Source organism: Nyctereutes procyonoides, unplaced genomic scaffold, assembly GCF_905146905.1.
Source record: "Nyctereutes procyonoides isolate TBG_1078 unplaced genomic scaffold, NYPRO_anot_genome, whole genome shotgun sequence".
NCBI lineage: Eukaryota > Metazoa > Chordata > Mammalia > Carnivora > Canidae > Nyctereutes > Nyctereutes procyonoides.
Genome location: NW_026575024.1, coordinates 1,144,518 through 1,163,104, shown reverse-complemented (window position 1 = coordinate 1,163,104; position 18,587 = coordinate 1,144,518). Strand labels below are relative to the sequence as shown.

Here is an 18,587-nt window from a genome sequence, read left to right as displayed (position 1 = left end):
ACTCCCTGTCTGCCCTAGTTCCTCCCCACTCCCCATCTCCCCAGGTCCCCACTCCCATACCCCCCAGGGTTCCCCCACTCCCCATGTCCCCCCAGTCCCCAGGGCCCCCCCCCAGCTTTGGTGGGACTTCCACGGTGCTGAACCCCGCCCTCCCGGCTGGATCCTCCATCCCTCTGAGCCCCCGGTAACTCCGGGCCAGCCTCCCAGAAGATCCCAGGCCTGGGGGAGCATGGAGACCAGGTGAAGCAGATCAAAGGAAGGAGAGAGAAACGGAGCTTCGGCCCTGAGAGCCCTCCGAGGAGTCAGAATCTTTGGCCTAGAATTTGTTCTCAGAAACTCTCACTCACCCGGACGGTGGCGTCTGGGCAGCTGAGGGCGGACACGCGCCCACGGAGCTCCCCCGGTGCGGGTCTGGCCCTCGGCGGGGCCCGGGTGCGCGCTCCTTGCGTCGGCTCCCGGCGGTCACGCGGCCCAGTGACAGGGCAGCCGGCACCGCCGCTGCGGGTCGGGCTGGGTCCGGGCTCCTCTCTGGGTCGGGTCGCTTCTCTGTGGGGTGAGAGCACGGACCCTCCGACCTCGTCCTTCCGACGTGCGTGCTCGGCGAGGTCTGCGGGGCCGCGGGGCCCCGGGCGTGCGGCCTGGCTCGGGACCAGCCTCCGCTCACGCTCAGCTGGAGGCCGAGTTCGAGCCCGAGAGGAGAAGGTAGAGCGCTCGGGCGTCCTTTCATACGGAGCCAACGATGCTTCCCAGAGCCAAGTGGTGGGATGGACCGGGTCGGGCCAAGGCCTACGCCCGGCGCACCCAGGCCTGGACTCCTCCTCCCCGGTGGCCTTGCAGGTGCTAGACGTGACTCCCGTGGCCTCTCCAGGCCACATGCCCCACCCTGCCGCCGGCTCCCCCCCTCCCCCATTGGCTCAGAACCGGCAGCCTTCCCTCCCCGGAGCCCAGGCCTGCGGCAGGTGCTGACCCTTGTGCGGCTCGTCCCTGGGCCACCGGGCCGCACAGCTGCGACCACCTTCAAGAGCATCACGGTGCTTGTTAGGTGAGGGACGGCTAATCTGGGCTGTGTCACCTTGGAAGACCCTTGTCTTATCTTTGGCCCTGAAACGAGGACACACGCACCGAGGTCTGGGCCCTAGGCCTCCGGCACTTCCCGGTCCGGGGAAGGTAGGGTGGCACGTGTGACTGTCACGTAAGCAGGGGGCACGGGACGCACACGTAGGTCCAGGTCCAAGTGTGTCCCGCTGACTCCATCCCTGTGCCCTGAACAGAGGGCACGACGGGAGCCTCCCGCCCCAGGCCTCGCCCGGCTGTGTTGGCCTCCGCCGGGTTTCCTTCCCGGGAGCCCTGGACGTGGAGCCATCTCCCTACTTCACGCAGCTGCTCTGGGCTTTGCAAACGGCCCACCCGTGTTTAGTGCCTTCCCGCCCACCACGGGCCGGCTGTTGGGCCTCGAGGCGGGGGGCGAGGGGGCATCTCTTCATCGGAACAGGCGGCTGAAGTAGAGAGAAATGGGCCGCAGCACAGAGCAGACGACTGTGCAGCAGGGGTGGGAGTGGGAGGAGGCCCCCGGGGCTCAGGGGACCCCCCCCCCGCCGACCCAGGGCCGGGCCTGCCACCTACATCCACAGGCACCCCTCACCGGCTGCAGCCTGCCACACACACCCCCCTTCCGGGTGGACCCGAGGTCCCTACACGCACCCCCTTATCGCTCAGCAGTCTCCCTCCGTCCCCGTCAGGAGGCTCGCAGGGCTGGAGTGGGGGCAGCTCTGGGTCCTCAGGCAGGACCGGCCACGCCAGCACCTCGAGCGACCCAGGCAGGCCCCACCGAAGCGCCCGCCTCACCGCCCTGCCCTCCCAGGGACACCCTGGCCCCACGCGGCCGTGCTCATGAGAAAGCCCGGTCTGAGGGCCCTTCTGGAAATGCCCGAAGCCGCAGCTCGCCAGCCAGCCTGAGGCCAGGGTCCACACCCCGACACCCCGACCGTGCCCCCCGGTGCCCTCGCCTCTCGGAGGCCCTGGGCCACGGACCCCAGATGGAGGTCAGCGGAGCGGGAGGCGACCCCACTCACGGCCTGGCGCCCCGAAGACCTGGCCTCCCTGGGTCGGAGGTCGCCCTGTGGCCGGTGAGGTGCCCCGAGGTGCTGGGCTGACAAAGCCGCGACCTGGGTATCTGGGGCCCCAGCTCGGGACACTGCCTCCCGCCGGCCGCCGGGGCCACCTCGAAGACCGAGGGTCCAGCAGGAGGGCCCAGGAGGTGACGCAGGACAGGAATTTCTCCCAGGGCCCAGAGAATTGATTTTTTTTTTTTTACAGCAAATTTTAAAGCAGTGCGTGAACTACTTTATTTCTTAAATTCCACCAGGTTAATATGTGTGACAGTAAGATTTCCATGATTCTTCTGGTAGTTTTCTGGCTTTAATTTCTGTTTTAATCTCTGCTCCAACTGCATTGTTCTGCTGTGGGGTCCCCAGGAGTCCGGGTACCAGTTCTGAGAACCGGCTCGGATCATCACGAGGGGAATGGAGAAACGCTTATTTTGCTCAAAAAAACCCTAAAAGTCCGGGGCGGGTGGCTGCAGGCAGCTGGGCCGGGAGCTCGAGCGATGCCGTGGGGTCCCGTCCTCACCCGGGCTGGTCTCCCCACCAGGCGATCGCGGTACCGAAGGTTCCAACCCCTCTTCCCTCACCCCTGCAGGCTCAGCAGGACAAAAGGGAAGGGAAGGCCCGCTGGAGGGGGCCCCCGGTAGGGGGTGGGCACTTTCAGGGAGGCAGCGGGGGGTCCCGGGAGGTGGCGGAGGTCGTGGGCCCCGCGGGTCACCCACCCTCTCCGTCTTGCGGAGCCGCTGCCCGTGCCTCCCTGGGCGCCGTTGCACCGTCTCTCTGTCCATCCGCTTCTCCGTGCCGAGCCGATCTCACGACGTCTGTTGAGAGTGTCGGGTAGTTGATAGGTGGGGGTGTCTCCCCGTCTGGTACTGACCCATCGTCCTTCCTTTCCAGAACTTTCCTGGCTGTTCTTTGATGATCTGTTTCTATCTGAATTTTAGGATCAGCCTGTCTGTCCCCGAGTCTTCTGTTTTATTGGGACAAATGCGTAGACCAGGCTCGGGGTCCGCACGTGCACCTGCCTGTCTGGGGGGCGCTGGCTTCCCTCAGCGGGGCCTTCCTGCCGTCCCGTGCTAGCACTTGCGGCGTTCCCAGAGATTGTGTGCGAGGCTCAGGAGGCGCGTTCCTGTTTGCTCGGGGTCGGGGTGGGCTGCTCCCCTGTTCCCGGGAGTGGGGGGTCGAGTGCAGGACACAGCCCCACAGCCATGCTGAGGGCTTCGGCAGGAGAAGGCGAGCCCCAAGGGTCAGGTGTGCCCCCCACGGTCCAGGTCCAGGCTGGAGGGTGCAGGAAAGGCATCAGGGGTGGGGCCTCTCCCCACTGCGGGCTTGGGACCTCTTCCCACGGGGGCCAGGCCAGACCCCACAGGCCAGCGCGCAGGGCCCCAGCCCACTGCCTACCTGGCCCTCAGAGGCCGCTATTCTTACCGCCCGCGCCCAGCGAGGTGTGGTATCCTAAATGTTTTGACATTTAAAATGTTTTGGATACGTTTGTTCTGTTTAAACTACACCCGGCTGAGGTGACTCACAAGGAACCAGTTTGTCTCCTGGGCCCAGACCCAGCGTCCCGCTGCACCCCTGCCCCGCCTCCAGCCCGGCGAGAGCCCCAGAAACCTTCCTGGGGCGGCCCCTGGCCCGTGCCAGCCCCTCCCCTCCCTGCAGAAGGTGGACGCCACCAGCAGGGAAGCTGACGGGGGTGGGAAGGGCCCCCCCCCAGGACCTGCCCCTGAGCTCGGGCACACACACGGGAGAGAAGGGAGCCCGGCGGGGGCGGCTGGCGGGGGCCGGTGCAGGCAGGCAGTGAGCGCTGGGCGCCGGGCCAGGAAGTGTGGGAAAGGCCCCTCCCCGGGGCCTGCTGGCCCTTCTCTGGCCTCTTAGCCCCCCAGCTTAGCAGAGCCGTGTCCAGGTGGAACCGAACATATCCTCAGGCCCCCGCCTCCTGGAAGGCCTCGGGATCTCCCAGGTGGGGCCTGGAGCCCTGAGGGGGGGCGGGACCCCTGGAGGCCTCAGGAGAGCGGCAAGTGAGTCTGCCCTGTTCTGGACAGAGGCCGGGCCGCCGAGAGGAGAGCAAACCTGCGGGCAGCCTCGGGGGCTGCTGGGCGTCCCGGGCCACTGCTGCGGGAGCAGGACGGAGCTGCAGCGTCCTCACCCTGGAGAGGCTGCTCCGGCTCTGTTCTCAAGGGCTGCAGGCAAACCGGGTTAGGAGGTGGCAGGAGGGGCCGCCCGGAACCCGGGGAGCCCTGGGTGTCGGCCACCCAGAACTTTCCGGAAGAGCCAGAGCCAGCACAGCCTCTCCACGCACAACTAACGCCTTTGTGAACGTGAAGTGCAAAGTGAACGCGTGGAGCAGCTGAGCAGGGACAGCAGGGCGAGGCGCCGAGGCCACACCGCCAGGGCCAGGAGGGGGCCGCCCGGCAACAGGAGCGTTCAGAAAGAGTGAAAAGCCAAGCGCGGTTCACAGCGCTCGAGGCTGCTGGTCCGCTGGCCCGGGAGGCGATGCCAGGTCCCCGCTGTCCGTCAGGTCGGGCCCCTGCGCGGGGCGCGAGGACCGGTCTCAGCCTGCTGTCCTGCAGGCTCTGGCTTGGGCTCAGACGGGCCAGGTCAGCTGTAGTCCAGCCTCCCTCTCGGCCTGTATGAGCCTCGGTTTCCCCAGATGGGAAGACATGGGAGGCAGAGGTGCTCGGAGGAACTCTCCTCAGTGAGCCGAGGGTGGGGCAGGACGAAGGGCCTTCCATTTCTGTCCAAGCACGAACCGTCTGCGTACCTGAGGGATGCTGGGCTTGGCCATCCTGCAGGAGCAGCCCGGCGCCCAGGGTCTGCATCCGTGACACGTCGTGTCCAGACCTGCGCGCGTAGAGCCCCGGCCGTTCGCCGCGGCCAGGACGCCCCCGAGTCTGTGCTCCGCACCGTCTACACAGTGAACCCTGCGCAGAGGGGCTCACTGAAGGGACAGTCTGTGAACCCCCACCTGTGCCAGGCGGGAGCGGGAAGCAGGCGGAAGGTGGAGTGTGCGTCTGCCCAGAAGACCAGGCACCTTCCACACCGCAGGCCCCACCTGGTGCGACAGGCAGCAGGGCGCTGTCCCCTGCACACCGGCCTGACGGCTGTCCTTCTCTTTCTCTGCAGATTAATACCTTCATGTCCTTCGTGTTCCCCATGGTGGTCATCTCCATCCTGAACACCATCATCGCCAACAAGCTGACCGTCATGGTCCGCCAGGCAGCTGAGCAGGGCCAGGTGTGCACGGTTGGGGACCAGCACAGCTCATTCAGCATGTCCATCGAGCCTGGCAGGGTCCAAGCCCTGCGGCACGGCGTCCGGGTCTTACGTACGTAACCGCTGGGCCCCCAGGGTGGGTGGCAGCCAGGGGCCAGCAGAGCAGCAAGCCTCACACCAGCGAACAGGGTAAAGTTTAAGCCCAGGAAATGGAGCAGTCCCAGCAGAGACGCCGAAGGCTGGCTCACCTGCAGCCTGCGGCTCTTACTGCACCCACCATCCGCCTACCCACTCATTCTTCCATTTCTCTCCATCCGTCCACCCATCCTTTCATCCATCCGTCCTTCCACCCACCTATCCTTCCTTCCCTCCATCCATATATCTACCCATCCACCCACCCATCCATCCATCCATCCATCCATCCATCCATCCATCCTTCCATCCACTGATTCAACTAGTCTCCTGAGCATGGACTCTGGGTCAGGCAGCTTGCACACATAGCCACCGAGCAGCAGAGGTGGGTTGCCGTGTGTGCGGGCGGTCAGGTGCCCGCTGGAGAGGCCTGAGTGCAACCCCACCGCATGATGACCCACATTCTCATGAGGATCCTGAAGACCAGCCCTTGCAAAGGTCCCCACCCAGCCAGCCCCCAGCGCAGGAGAGCGCAGAGTGGAGCTTGTGCTCATGTGGCTTGTGATGTTTCGTGTGTGGGACCCTGGGCCCGGCCTGTGCCCAGAGCTGGCATCCTGGTGGAGGGCTCTTTCTCAAAACACCGCCCCCCACTCTGCTGAAGGCAGCCCTACCCACCCCCTCCCTGACCTTGTGCTTCCCAGTAGCCCTCCCGATTGCTGTCACCCTCACCCTCGGCCGACAGGCCTCTGGGCCTCTGCCCCAGGCCACCTGACCCTCAGCAGCCACGGTTTCTTAGCAGAGAGACGTCCAGAGCAGCACTGTCAGTAGGAATATGACACAGGCCCCACGTGATGTTAAATGGTCTAGTAAGCACATTTTCAAAAGTAAAAAGAAATAGATAAAATTCATTTAAATAATTTATTCAGTGTAGTATTTCCAAAGTCTTGCCATTTCAGCATTAATCACTGTGGTAGTATTGATAAGAGAGCTCCCCGCCCGTAGCCAGTGACCAGGGTCAGGCTGTGTCCAGGGGTCCGGGTCACAGCTTTGCTTCTGCTGTGTCAGGGACAGGCTTCTTCCTGGAACGTCCCAGTGCCACCAACCTATTTCCTGCTGCTGCCAGCAGGCAGCCTTCCCATCTCCTGGGCCTGCGGGGTCAGGGCAGCTGCCCAGGGGCCAGGGCCCCAAAACCAAGCCCCTCCTGCAGGCCCCCCCATGCCCCAAGATGAGGACGCACCATCTCAGGGCCAGGCTTCTCTCTGCACCAGGACAGCCCAGCCAGCCCCAGGTTTTCCCGAGCGGTTGACTTTTTTATTGCTTTCTTTTCCATTGCGGTGAAGTACACTCAGCATCCAATTTACCACCTTGACCATTTTCAAGTGTCCGTTTAGGGGTATTACGTGCATTCGCACCATCCGTTCCAGAACTTTGTCATCTTGCAAAACTGAAACTCTGTCCTTACAAAACACGAAGTCCCCACCTGCTCTCCCCGCAGCCCCCAGCAACCACCCCCTCCTCTCTGTCTCTATGAATTCGGCTACTCCAAGGGCCTCATCCCAGCGGGATCGTCCTTTTGTGTCTGGCTTACATCTCTGAGCACTGACATCCTTAAGATTCAGCTACGTCCTGGCAGGTGTCTGAATGTCCTTTCTTTTTTTTTATATATTTTTTAAAGATTTATTTATTCATTTATGATAGATATATATATATATATATATATATATATATATAGAGAGAGAGAGAGAGAGAGAGAGAGAGAGGCAGAGACACAGGAGGAGGGAGAAGCAGGCTCCATGCAGGGAGCCCGACGTGGGACTTGATCCCGGGACTCCAGGATCACGCCCTGGGCCAAAGGCAGGCGCTAAACCGCTGAGCCACCCAGGGATCCCCCTGTCCTTTCTTTTTAAGGCTGAGTGTCTGGGATCCCTGGGTGGTGCAGCGGTTTGGCGCCTGCCTTTGGCCCAGGGCGCAATCCTGGAGACCCGGGATCGAGTCCCACGTCGGGCTCCCGGTGCATGGAGCCTGCTTCTCCCTCTGCCTATGTCTCTGCACCTCTCTCTCTCTCTCTCTCTCTGTGACTATCATAAATAAATAAATAAATTTAAAAAAAAAGGCTGAGTGTCTGGATGGCCTCCCCTGTGTGTATCCATCAGGTGTGTTGGGGGATCCTTGGGTTGCCTCCACCTTTTGGCCATCGTGAACCCTGCAGCAGAGGCCTGCAGACACCTGTTTGAGTCCCTACTCTCAATGCTTTGGGAAATTACTCAGAGTAGAATTGCTGGGTCATATGGTAATTCTATTTTTAATTTCTTGAAGAATTGCCGTACTTTTTCCCAAAGTGGATATACCATTTTGCATCCCCACCAACCATGTGGAGAGGTGCTCGTTTCTCCACATCCACACCAAGAGGCACTATTTCCTCAGGGTGTTGTGTTGTTGGTGGATCGTATTTTTGTTTTGTCTTTTATAGTAGCTGTCCTGGGTGTGAGATGGTATCTTTTTTTTTTTTTTTTGAGATTTTATTTATTTATTCATGAGAGACACAGGGAGAGAGAGAGAGGCAGAGACACAGGCAGAGGGAGAAGCAGGCTCCATGCAGGGAGTCCGACGCGGGACTCAATCCGGGGTCTCCAGGATCATGCCCTGGGCTGAAGGCGGCGCTAAACTGCTGAGCCACCCGGGCTGCCCCTTTTTTTTTTTTTTTAAGATTTTATTTGTGAGATGGTATCTTAATGGGGTTTTGGTTTGCATTTATCACATGATGAGTGACGTGGAGCACTCTTTCATGTGCTGATTAACATTTGTGTATCTTCTTTGGAGAAGAGTGTGTCCAAGTCCCTTGTGCATTTTTATTTTTTAATTTTTTATTTATTTTTATTTTTTTTCCTTGTGCATTTTTACATGTGTAATTGGGTTGTTTGATTTTTGCTGTTGAATCTTCATTCTCTGTGGGTCCTGGATTTAAATCCCCGGTCAGATGTGTGAAGCAAACACTTTCTCCCGTTCTGCGAGTCACCTTTTCGCCCTGGTGACCGTGACCTGTGAAGCACAGCTTGCTCGTTTTTATGGAGTCGAGGGCATCTGCTTTCCCTCTGTTGCCTGAGCCCTCCAAGAAGTCGCTGCCAGATTCAATGTCGTCAGGTTGGCGCCAGTCATTTTCCTATAAGAATTCTGTAGTCTTTGCTCCTACATTCAGATCTTCGATCCGTTTTGAGCTAACCCTGTATGAGGTGTGAGGTAGGGGTCCGGCCTCCTCCTTCTGCACGTGGCTGTCCCGTTTTCCCGGTACGTTGGTCTCGGCAGCCTCGTAGGAAGTCACCCGCCCATATCTGTGAGGGTTCACCTCTGGGCTCTGTCTTTAGGCCAAGGTCACACTATTTTGACTACTGCAGCTTTGTGGTAGGTTTTGAAATCAGGACACGAGAGTCCTCCAGCTCATCTTCCTCAAGGTTGTTCCAGGGGTCCCTCCAGATGTTGCACGGATCTTAAGATGGGTTTTTCTATTTCGGGGTTTTGAGAGAGGTGGCGCGGAGCCTGTAGACTGCGGTGGGTACACTGACAATTTAACACTGGTTAGTCTTCTGGGCACAGACAGGATGCCCCCCTTCACCCGCCGAGACCCCATCTCTCTGTATCTCAGGGGCTGTGGTCATCGCCTTCGTGGTCTGCTGGCTGCCCTACCACGTGCGGCGCCTCATGTTCTGCTACATTTCCGATAAGCAGTGGACCCCGTGAGTACCGGGAGCCTGGGGCACAGGGGTGAGGCTCGGGCTGGGAGAAGCTCCCCAAAACAGGTTGGCATGGGAGGTGGGGGCACGGAACAGAGCAGCTCAGGGCAGGGCTGCAGGTCAGGTGTCCCCACATGTTCTTGGTGTGGCTGTGAGTGGGCTGGGGGCAGGAGGAAGGCCACGGAGGGATGGACGCCGCAGGGGGACGGACAGGGGTACAGACGCCGCTGGGGGACGGACACAACAGGAGGCTGCTCAGCCACGGGGCAGGTCACAGCAGAAGAGGAGAGCAGAGGGCAGCCCCAGTGGCGCAGCGGTTTAGTGCCGCCTGCAGCCCGGGGTGTGATCCTGGAGATCCGGGATCGGGTCCCGCATCGGGCTCCCTGCATGGAGCCTGCTTCTCCCTCTGCCTGTGTCTCTGCCTCTCTCTTCGCTCTCTCTAAATGAATAAATAAATACATCTTAAAAAAAAAAAAAGAGGAGAGCAGAGCTGAGAGTGGGTATGAGACGAGTTTAGAGCCGTCTGGAGAGAGACAGGAAGGGCTGGCCCTGTGGGACCTGGGGGCATGGCCACTGTCTGGGTGCCCTAGACCACCCCCAGGCTGGGGGAGCCGCGGAGCACTCGGGGGGCCCCGGGGCAGCCACACCCACACGGGGCCCTACCGCAGCCCAGGGACACACAGCAGAATCAGTGACGGGAAACAAGCCCGCAGAGGCGTCCTGGGGACCAGGCCCGGCTTCCAGAACCCCCTCCTCAGGCCAAATGCCCAGAACGAGCCGAGGCCACGTGTGAAACGCTGTCGGCTGGGCAGCTGGCCAGAAGCCCGGGGCTCCTGCTGGGGCCGGTCACGTAGATGCCGCGGCTGCCGCGCGCCCCAGCCCCAGACTCCCGGGAGGAAGCAGCTGCTCTGCGTAGGACGCTCTAGGCCCCGGGAGCCCCTCCTCGCAGGGGGTGGCGACCCTGGACATCCAAGCTCCCAGACCCCGGTGCGAGAGGCCAGCCTTGCCAGGACGCCCTTCTGACACGACAGCCCCAGGCCCCGCCGTGCGTGAGTTTAGCAGGGCAGCCTGGTCCGAGGGTCACAGCTTCTTCAAAGTGACGGGGAACCATGGGGAGGGCAGATCCAGGACAGACGAGAAGTTGCAGGTAGCAGAGCATGGTGCTGAGTAAAGGGTTTCTGAAACTCAGGGCTGCCTGGTGAGGGAGTGAGATCCCTGTGGGTGGAGGCAAGCAAGCCCAGGCCCAGGAGCACAGCCCTCCAGGGGACAGGGAAGGGGTCCGGCCGCACCCCGCAGCCCCGGCGTGCTGGCCTCCTGCACGCAGATGGGCGGGCCCGGTGTGCCGCAGGGAGGGGTGGAGGCAGGCGGGGAGGACGGCCACAAGCCAGCCCCCAGACCGGCGCCAGCGGGAGCGTGGCCGGAACTCCCAGCATCTCAAGAGATGCCGCAGCCCCGGAATTTGTTCTGAAATAGCCCCACGTCAGAGAATTTAACGTCCTTGTCCCGAGCTCCGAGGGTCGCGGCGCCACCAGCCCGGGTCTGACACCTGCCCTCGCCCCCAGGTTCCTGTACGACTTTTACCACTACTTCTACATGCTGACCAACGCGCTCTTCTACGTCAGCTCGGCCATCAACCCCATCCTGTACAACCTGGTCTCTGCCAATTTCCGCCAGGCCTTCCTGTCCACCCTGGCCTGCCTGTGTCCTCTGTGGGGGCGCAGGGGGGGGAGGCCGGCCTTCGCCAGGAAGACCAACAGCGTGTCCAGCAACCACACCTTCTCCAGCAACGTCACCCGGGAGACACTCTATTAGGGCCGGGAGGGAGGAGGGGAGGCCCGACAGCGGCGGCGCCCCCCGCCCCCCTCCCCCTCCTCCCTGCAGCCCCCCACCCCCGGGGCAGGAGCAGGGCTCAGCAGAGGCCGGGGACCCAGCGCCCACCCCCAGAGGCCTCATTTCTCGCAGCTTCTCCCTCGGCCCGCCCCACCCCTCCCTCTGCCCCTCTTTGAAAGCCGGAGAGAGATTGCTTCACCCCAGATCCAGAAAGGGCCTTTAATGAGAAGAAATTAGTGGTGGGGGAAGGCAGGTTTCTTTGTTCCCACACTACAGGGTGATCCGGGAGGACAGAAATGAAAGGCACAGGCCGGGCCGGGCTGGCGTGGGGAGGCAGCCGCCCCGAGAGGCAGGGCTGTGGGCGGAGGGCGGCCGCTGCCCTGGCGCCCCTGGCGAGGAGAGGACCGCTGGCCTCTCTGGTACGGCCTCGGCGCCCAGACCCCTCCTCTCCACGGGCGGTGCCCAGGGGCCCCCGGGGGTCGGGGGGGCAGGCGTCGGCTGGACCCGGCTCCCCGTCCTCCTCGCCCATTTGTGGGGACTCAGCCACAGGTGAGGAGGAGGAGCCGTGGGCACAGGCGCCCGTGGCTGCCAGGCTGAGGCCCCGGGTCGCCCGTCACGGACGCACGCAGCGGCCCCAGCCCCGGGCACCCGGAAGGGCAGGCGCCTCCGTGGTCTGTAGGAGCCGGTCTCCAGACAGGATGGCCTGGCCCTGGCCGTGCCCTGGCAGGTCCCCTGAGCCGGGGGAGGCCGAGGCCGTGTGAGCTGCCTCACGGGAGGCTCGAGGGGCAGAAGGACCTGGAAAATGAAATATGGGCTTTTGTTACGGCAGGTTGTCACTGGGCTCCTGAAGGGAGCAGACGGGCAGCGGGTGGGCAGCCCTGACCCCGCCGAGGAGGCCTGCTCCCAGCCCGGGCACCAGGACCCACCCCTCCCGTAAGAACGGCCCGTTGGCTGGCACGGTACCCCGGCGGCGTTGGACCTGGGTCCTCTGCTCCAAGCTGTGCGCTCCGAGACCCCCCGGCTCCTTCTGCAAGAGCAGTGCCGGGCGGGCAGCCGCCAGCAGCCCCCCAGGACCCCGGGACCCAGGCCAACCCAGACCCCACACACGCCGTCGGCTCCGGGCAGGCGAGCAGGACAGGTGGGCAGGCGGCGAGTGGGCGCCTGCAAGCAGAGGCTGGTGCCCAGGCCGCGGGCGTCAAGCGCGGGCCTGGACTCGTCCCGAGAGGCCCTGAGAGCCTCCCCCGCGCTCGGCACCTCGGCCACGCTGTCCTCCGAGGCTGACGAGTGGGCGTGGGCACCGTCTGGGCCCGGCCGATGTGCCCTCCCGGAGGACCCAGCCCAGGACGGGCGGAAGACGGGGTTCCCTGGGGTGGGGGCAGAGTGGACGCACGATGGGGACGCCCAGCAGCCCGGGCCCTCGCAGGCACAGCAGGGACAGGGTCTGTGCCGCGGCCCCAAGTGCACGTGACCCTTGCGGTCTTCACGTTCCCGTCTGCGCACTTCCCGCGGCCACAGACGCGTCCACGCACAGCCCGCGCCCTCCGTGGGCCACCGGCTCCTTAGAGCCAGCCGCTGGCCACGTCACACAGTCGCTCCAGTGTCCTGTGTGACTGTCGGCCGTGATGCTAACCCCCGTTGTGTCGCTCGCACAAACCTGCCCCGGCCCTCGCCACGACCTACCGCGGTCGGCAAGAACAACCCCCCCGAGTCCCAATAAAGGAGACGATTGCCCCCCGCGGCGTGGCCTCTCATGTCGGGGGCCAGCGGGCCTGCGTCGCCCAGTCGTTCGCTCGTTCATTTATTCCTCGGGCGCCTGCTGACGCGACACACAGCCGTCCACGGGGCCTTCGACGGAAACCACGTGGGCTCCCACAGGCTGGAGGGCTGGGGCCGGGACCCCCCGGCACAGGACCAGAGTTTCAGGAGGCAGCGGGAGAGGAAGGAGTTTGTGCCAAAGGGGACCCACCTGCCACAGGGTCCCTTTGAGGCCTGGAGTCGGGGAGACCTGTGGGGCCGGCCCCCTGCCCCCCTCCCACCGAGCTGCTTCCCATCCATGGGCTGGGCACAGAGGAGGCCTCGTGACGGGCGTGTGGGTCCTGTGAGTGTCGGACTCCGGGCTCCCCAGCCGCTCTAGCAGCCCCCAAAACGGAGGGAAGCAAGTCAGCTGCCCCCCGCCAGGGGTCAGCGGCTGGGGGACACCTGGGGCCCGGGAGGAATGCTGACCCGTCCCCACACGGCTGCCCCGTCTCCCCCACTGAGCCCTTCCTTCTGACTGGCAGCGTCTCCGAAACCCCAGCCTGGGGACCAGCAGCACGGCACCAGCCTGCGGGGCCCCGGGGGCCTGTCCCTCCCCTTGAGTCCCCAGGGCCAGAGGGGCCAGCTGGCCCCCCAACACTGCTCGCCTGGAGGTGCCGCCTTGCCAGGCCCCAGCCTGCCCCATGTGTGCACACGGCTCATTCCTCCACCTGCCCGGTGGGTGCGGGGTCCCTCAGCAAGGACCGGTGTCCTCAAAGCTGACTTGCTGCTCTGTTCTGACCGGCACAGGGATGAGGTGTGAGGCTTTGGGTGCTCCCACCTTGGCACTAGGCGTCGAACGCCCCTCGGCAGCCGGGGAGTCTCGGGACCCGCCTCCACCCCCAGGGTGCAGGGCTCGCTGGCCAGCTCCAGTAGGTGCACTGGCATTTTACCAGAATATCCAAAGGAATGAAACTCTAACGGTAGACTTTCAGGCCAGCCAAGGAGAGAAAAATGGGGGGCAGCGGGCAGGCAGTGTGAACCCTAGGCACAGGCCAGTGCCGCTGTCCTGCGAGGCCAGAGCCCTAGACACGCCCCTCTGCAAGTCTCCGGACCTTGATCTGCACTCGGGCACGTGCACGCAGAGGAGCCCGCCCGCCCGTTCCCCTGGGGCTCCCTGGCCTACCACCCTGGCTAGGCAGCAGGGGGGCGTCGTGCAGAAGTCCATGCGTTTAAATGTACGCTTGAAGGAAGGAGCCCCGCCATCAGCCCGGGCGCGCCCCCGCCCCCCCGCCCCCAGCACTGCCCACAAGGATGATTCGAATTCTAGTTTTCACAGAGCTCCATGGAAACTACGTCCAGGCTGAATTCACAAAGGAATGAGGGTGTGGAGGCGGGAGGGAGGAGCCCCCCACGCTGCACGTGGGGCAGGGCTGGGGGCCACACACGCGTGTGCACACACACGCACACGAGGCACAGACCCCCGGCCTCCACCCTCCCGGCTCCCTCGGGATGGAGAGCCACGTGGGGGCCCCGTCCAGCTCCAGGAAGCCCCCAGGGGACGCCTGCCAGGCCCAGAGCCAGGTCCCCCACCTGCTGACTATGGAGGGCCCCCCAGAGCGCGTGGGACGGGCGCCCGGCCTCATCACCCCGCGGCCTGGGCAGGGTCAGCGGGTTCTCACGTGGTGTCAGGAGACCCAGGGGCTGTGGCTCAGGGCGACGTGAGAACCATAACCCCGCCAGCTGGGTTTGAGGGCCGTTTGGGGGAGCTGCACCCTCCTGGCGCCCTGGGATGGCCTCCCCGACAGGGCACCCGATCCCAGGGCCCCGCGGCCGCCCAGTCGTGGGAGCAGAGCTGGAGACTGAAGGAGGAGCCCCCCGGGCCACCTGGGGTGGCACCACCGGCTCCAGGACCCTTGCCCCGAAGCCGCCCACTGGTAAGACTGGGCACGTCGTCGGGCGCGGCTTCCTGCCCTCCCCATTCGCTGGCCTCGGTCCTCCGGCCGCAGAAAGCCCGCCCCTGGCTTTTCCTGTCTCGCCCGGGCTGCAAACGGGCAGCTTGCTCGTTTGGCCTCTGGCATCTGTGCGCGGTGAGCGGCACGTCCTTGGCCACAGCTGCAGGCTGCGCGGCGCCTCGGGGACGGGCCTTTAGGCCATTGGGACCCCCCCCACGCACGTCGGGCCCGTCCTTCCCTCGGCCCCGCACACCTGCACCGTCCCTTCCTGCAGAGGGCTCGGCTTCCCGAGCCGCAGGGCCTGTTCCCGTCTGACGACCACCCCCCCCACCCCCCCCCCCCCCCCCCCCCCCCCCCCCCCCCCCCCCCCCCCCCCCCCCCCCCCCCCCCCCCCCCCCCCCCCCCCCCCCCACCCCCCCCCCCCCCCCCCCCCCCCCCCCCCCCCCCCCCCCCCCCCCCCCCCCCCCCACCCCCCCCCCCCCCCCCCCCCCCCCCCCCCCCCCCCCCACCCCCCCCCCCCCCCCCCCCCCCCCCCCCCCCCCCCCCCCCCCCCCCCCCCCCCCCACCCCCCCCCCCCCCCCCCCCCACCCCCCCCCCCCCCCCCCCCCCCCCCCCCCCCCCCCCCCCCCCCCCCCCCCCACCCCCCCCCCCCCCCCCCCCCCCCCCCCCCCCCCCCCCCCCCCCCCCCCACCCCCCCCCCCCCCCCCCCCCCCCCCCCCCCCCCCCCCCCCCCCCCCCCCCCCCCCCCCCCCCCCCCCCCCCCCCCACCCCCCCCCCCCCCCCCCCCCCCCCCCCCCCCCCCCCCCCCCACCCCCCCCCCCCCCCCCCCCCCCCCCCCCCCCCCCCCCCCCCCCCCCCCCCCCCCCCCCCCCCCCCCCACCCCCCCCCCCCCCCCCCCCCCCCCCCCCCCCCCCCCCCCCACCCCCCCCCCCCCCCCCCCCCCCCCCCCCCCCCCCCACCCCCCCCCCCCCCCCCCCCCCCCCCCCCCACCCCCCCCCCCCCCCCCCCCCCCCCCCCCCCCCCCCCCCCCCCCCCCCCCCCCCCCCCCCCCCCCCCCCCCCCACCCCCCCCCCCCCCCCCCCCCCCCCCCCCCCCCCCCCCCCCCCCCCCCCCCCCCCCCCCCCCCCCCCCCCCCCCCCCCCCCCACCCCCCCCCCCCCCCCCCCCCCCCCCCACCCCCCCCCCCCCCCCCCCCCCCCCCCCCCCCCCCCCCCCCCCCCCCCCCCCCCCCCCACCCCCCCCCCCCCCCCCCCCCCCCCCCCCCCCCCCCCCCCCCCCCCCCCCCCCCCCCCCCCCCCCCCCCCCCCCCCCCCCCCCCCCCCCCCCCCCCCCCCCCCCCCCCCCCCCCCCCCCCCCCCCCCCCCCCCCCCCCCCCCCCCCCCCCACCCCCCCCCCCCCCCCCCCCCCCCCCCCCCCCCCCCCCCCCCCCCCCCCCCCCCCCCACCCCCCCCCCCCCCCCCCCCCCCCCCCCCCCCCCCCCCCCCCCCCCCCCCCCCCCCCCCCCCCCCCCCCCCCCCCCCCCCCCCCCCCCCCCCCCCCCCCCCCCCCCCCCCCCCCCACCCCCCCCCCCCCCCCCCCCCCCCCCCCCCCCCCCCCCCCCCCCCCCCCCCCCCCCCCCCCCCCCCCCCCCCCCCCCCCCCCCCCCCCCCCCCCCCCCCCCCCCCCCCCCCCCCCCCCCCCCCCCCCCCCCCCCCCCCCCCCCCCCCCCCCCCCCCCCCCCCCCCCCCCCCCCCCCCCCCCCCCCCCCCCCCCCCCCCCCCCCCCCCCCCCACCCCCCCCCCCCCCCCCCCCCCCCCCCCCCCCCCCCCCCCCCCCCCCCCCCCCCCCCCCCCCCCCCCCCCCCCCCCCCCCCCCCCCCCCCCCCCCCCCCACCCCCCCCCCCCCCCCCCCCCCCCCCCCCCCCCCCCCCCCCCCCCCCCCCCCCCCCCCCCCCCCCCCCCCCACCCCCCCCCCCCCCCCCCCCCCCCCCCCCCCCCCCCCCCACCCCCCCCCCCCCCCCCCCCCCCCCCCCCCCCCCCCCCCCCCCCCCCCCCCCCCCCCCCCCCCCCCCCCCCCCACCCCCCCCCCCCCCCCCCCCCCCCCCCCCCCCCCCCCCCCCCCCCCCCCCCCCCCCCCCCCCCCCCCCCCCCCCCCCCCCCCCCCCCCCCCCCCCCCCCCCCCCCCCCCCCCCCCCCCCCCCCCCCCCCCCCCCCCCCCCCCCCCCCCCCCCCCCCCCCCCCCCCCCCCCCCCCCCCCCCCCCCCCCCCCCCCCCCCCCCCCCCCCCCCCCCCCCCCCCCCCCCCCCCCCCCCCCCCCCCCCCCCCCCCCCCCCCCCCCCCCCCCCCCCCCCCCCCCCCCCCCCCCCCCCCCCCCCCCACCCCCCCCCCCCCCCCCCCCCCCCCCCCCCCCCCCCCCCCCCCCCCCCCCCCCCCCCCCCCCCCCCCCCCCCCCCCCCCCCCCCCCCCCCCCCCCCCCCCCCCCCCCCCCCCCCCCCCCCCCCCCCCCCCCCCCCCCCCCCCCCCCCCCCCCCACCCCCCCCCCCCCCCCCCCCCCCCCCCCCCCCCCCCCCCCCCCCCCCCCCCCCCCCCCCCCCCCCCCCCCCCCCCCCCCCCCCCCCCACCCCCCCCCCCCCCCCCCCCCCCCCCCCCCCCCCCCCCCCCCCCCCCCACCCCCCCCCCCCCCCCCCCCCCCCCCCCCCCCCCCCCCCCCCCCCCCCCCCCCCCCCCCCCCCCCCCCCCCCCCCCCCCCCCCCCCCCCCCCCCCCCCCCCCCCCCCCCCCCCCCCCCCCCCCCCCCCCCCCCCCCCCCCCCCCCCCCCCCCCCCCCCCCCCCCCCCCCCCCCCCCCCCCCCCCCCCCCCCCCCCCCCCCCCCCCCCCCCCCCCCCCCCCCCCCCCCCCCCCCCCACCCCCCCCCCCCCCCCCCCCCCCCCCCCCCCCCCCCCCCCCCCCCCCCCCCCCCCCCCCCCCCCCCCCCCCCCCCCCCCCCCCCCCCCCCCCCCCCCCCCCCCCCCCCCCCCCCCCCCCCCCCCCCCCCCCCCCCCCCCCCCACCCCCCCCCCCCCCCCCCCCCCCCCCCCCCACCCCCCCCCCCCCCCCCCCCCCCCCCCCCCCCCCCCCCCCCCCCCCCCCCCCCCCCCCCCCCCCCCCCCCCCCCCCCCCCCCCCCCCCCCCCCCCCCCCCCCCCCCCCCCCCCCCCCCCCCCCCCCCCCCCCCCCCCCCCACCCCCCCCCCCCCCCCCCCCCCCCCCCCCCCCCCCCCCCCCCCCCCCCCCCCCCCCCCCCCCCCCCCCCCCCCCCCCCCCCCCACCCCCCCCCCCCCCCCCCCCCCCCCCCCCCCCCCCCCCCCCCCCCCCCCCCCCCCCCCCCCCCCCCCCCCCCCCCCCCCCCCCACCCCCCCCCCCCCCCCCCCCCCCCCCCCCCCCCCCCCCCCCCCCCCCCCACCCCCCCCCCCCCCCCCCCCCCCCCCCCCCCCCCCCCCCCCCCCCCCCCCCCCCCCCCCCCCCCCCCCCCCCCCCCCCCCCCCCCCCCCCCCCCCCCCCCCCCCCCCCCCCCCCCCCCCCCCCCCCCCCCCCCCCCCCCCCCCCCCCCCCCCCCCCCCCCCCCCCCCCCCCCCCCCCCCCCCCCCCCCCCCCCCCCCCCCCCCCCCCCCCCCCCCCCCCCCCCCCCCCCCCCCCCCCCCCCCCCCCCCCCCCCCCCCCCCCCCCCCCCCCCCCCCCCCCCCCCCCCCCCCCCCCCCCCCCCCCCCCCCCCCCCCCCCCCCCCCCCCCCCCCCCCCCCCCCCCCCCCCCCCCCCCCCCCCCCCCCCCCCCCCCCCCCCCCCCCCCCCCCCCCCCCCCCCCCCCCCCCCCCCCCCCCCCCCCCCCCCCCCCCCACCCCCCCCCCCCCCCCCCCCCCCCCCCCCCCCCCCCCCCCCCC

General features: G+C 70.5%; 1 protein-coding gene across 1 annotated transcript in view; it reads left to right on the top strand.

Annotated features, from left to right (window-relative positions):
* NTSR1 (neurotensin receptor 1) overlaps window positions 1–10,993 on the top strand; it is a 36,724-nt gene extending 25,731 nt beyond the window's left edge. Inside the window, exons 2-4 of the mRNA XM_055304319.1 lie at window positions 5,229–5,430; window positions 9,091–9,181; window positions 10,741–10,993. Of these exons, the coding sequence (XP_055160294.1) occupies window positions 5,229–5,430; window positions 9,091–9,181; window positions 10,741–10,990 (543 nt within the window). The 3' untranslated portion in view covers window positions 10,991–10,993. The remainder of the gene's footprint in view (window positions 1–5,228; window positions 5,431–9,090; window positions 9,182–10,740) is intronic.
* Window positions 10,994–18,587: the final 7,594 nt, after the last annotated feature.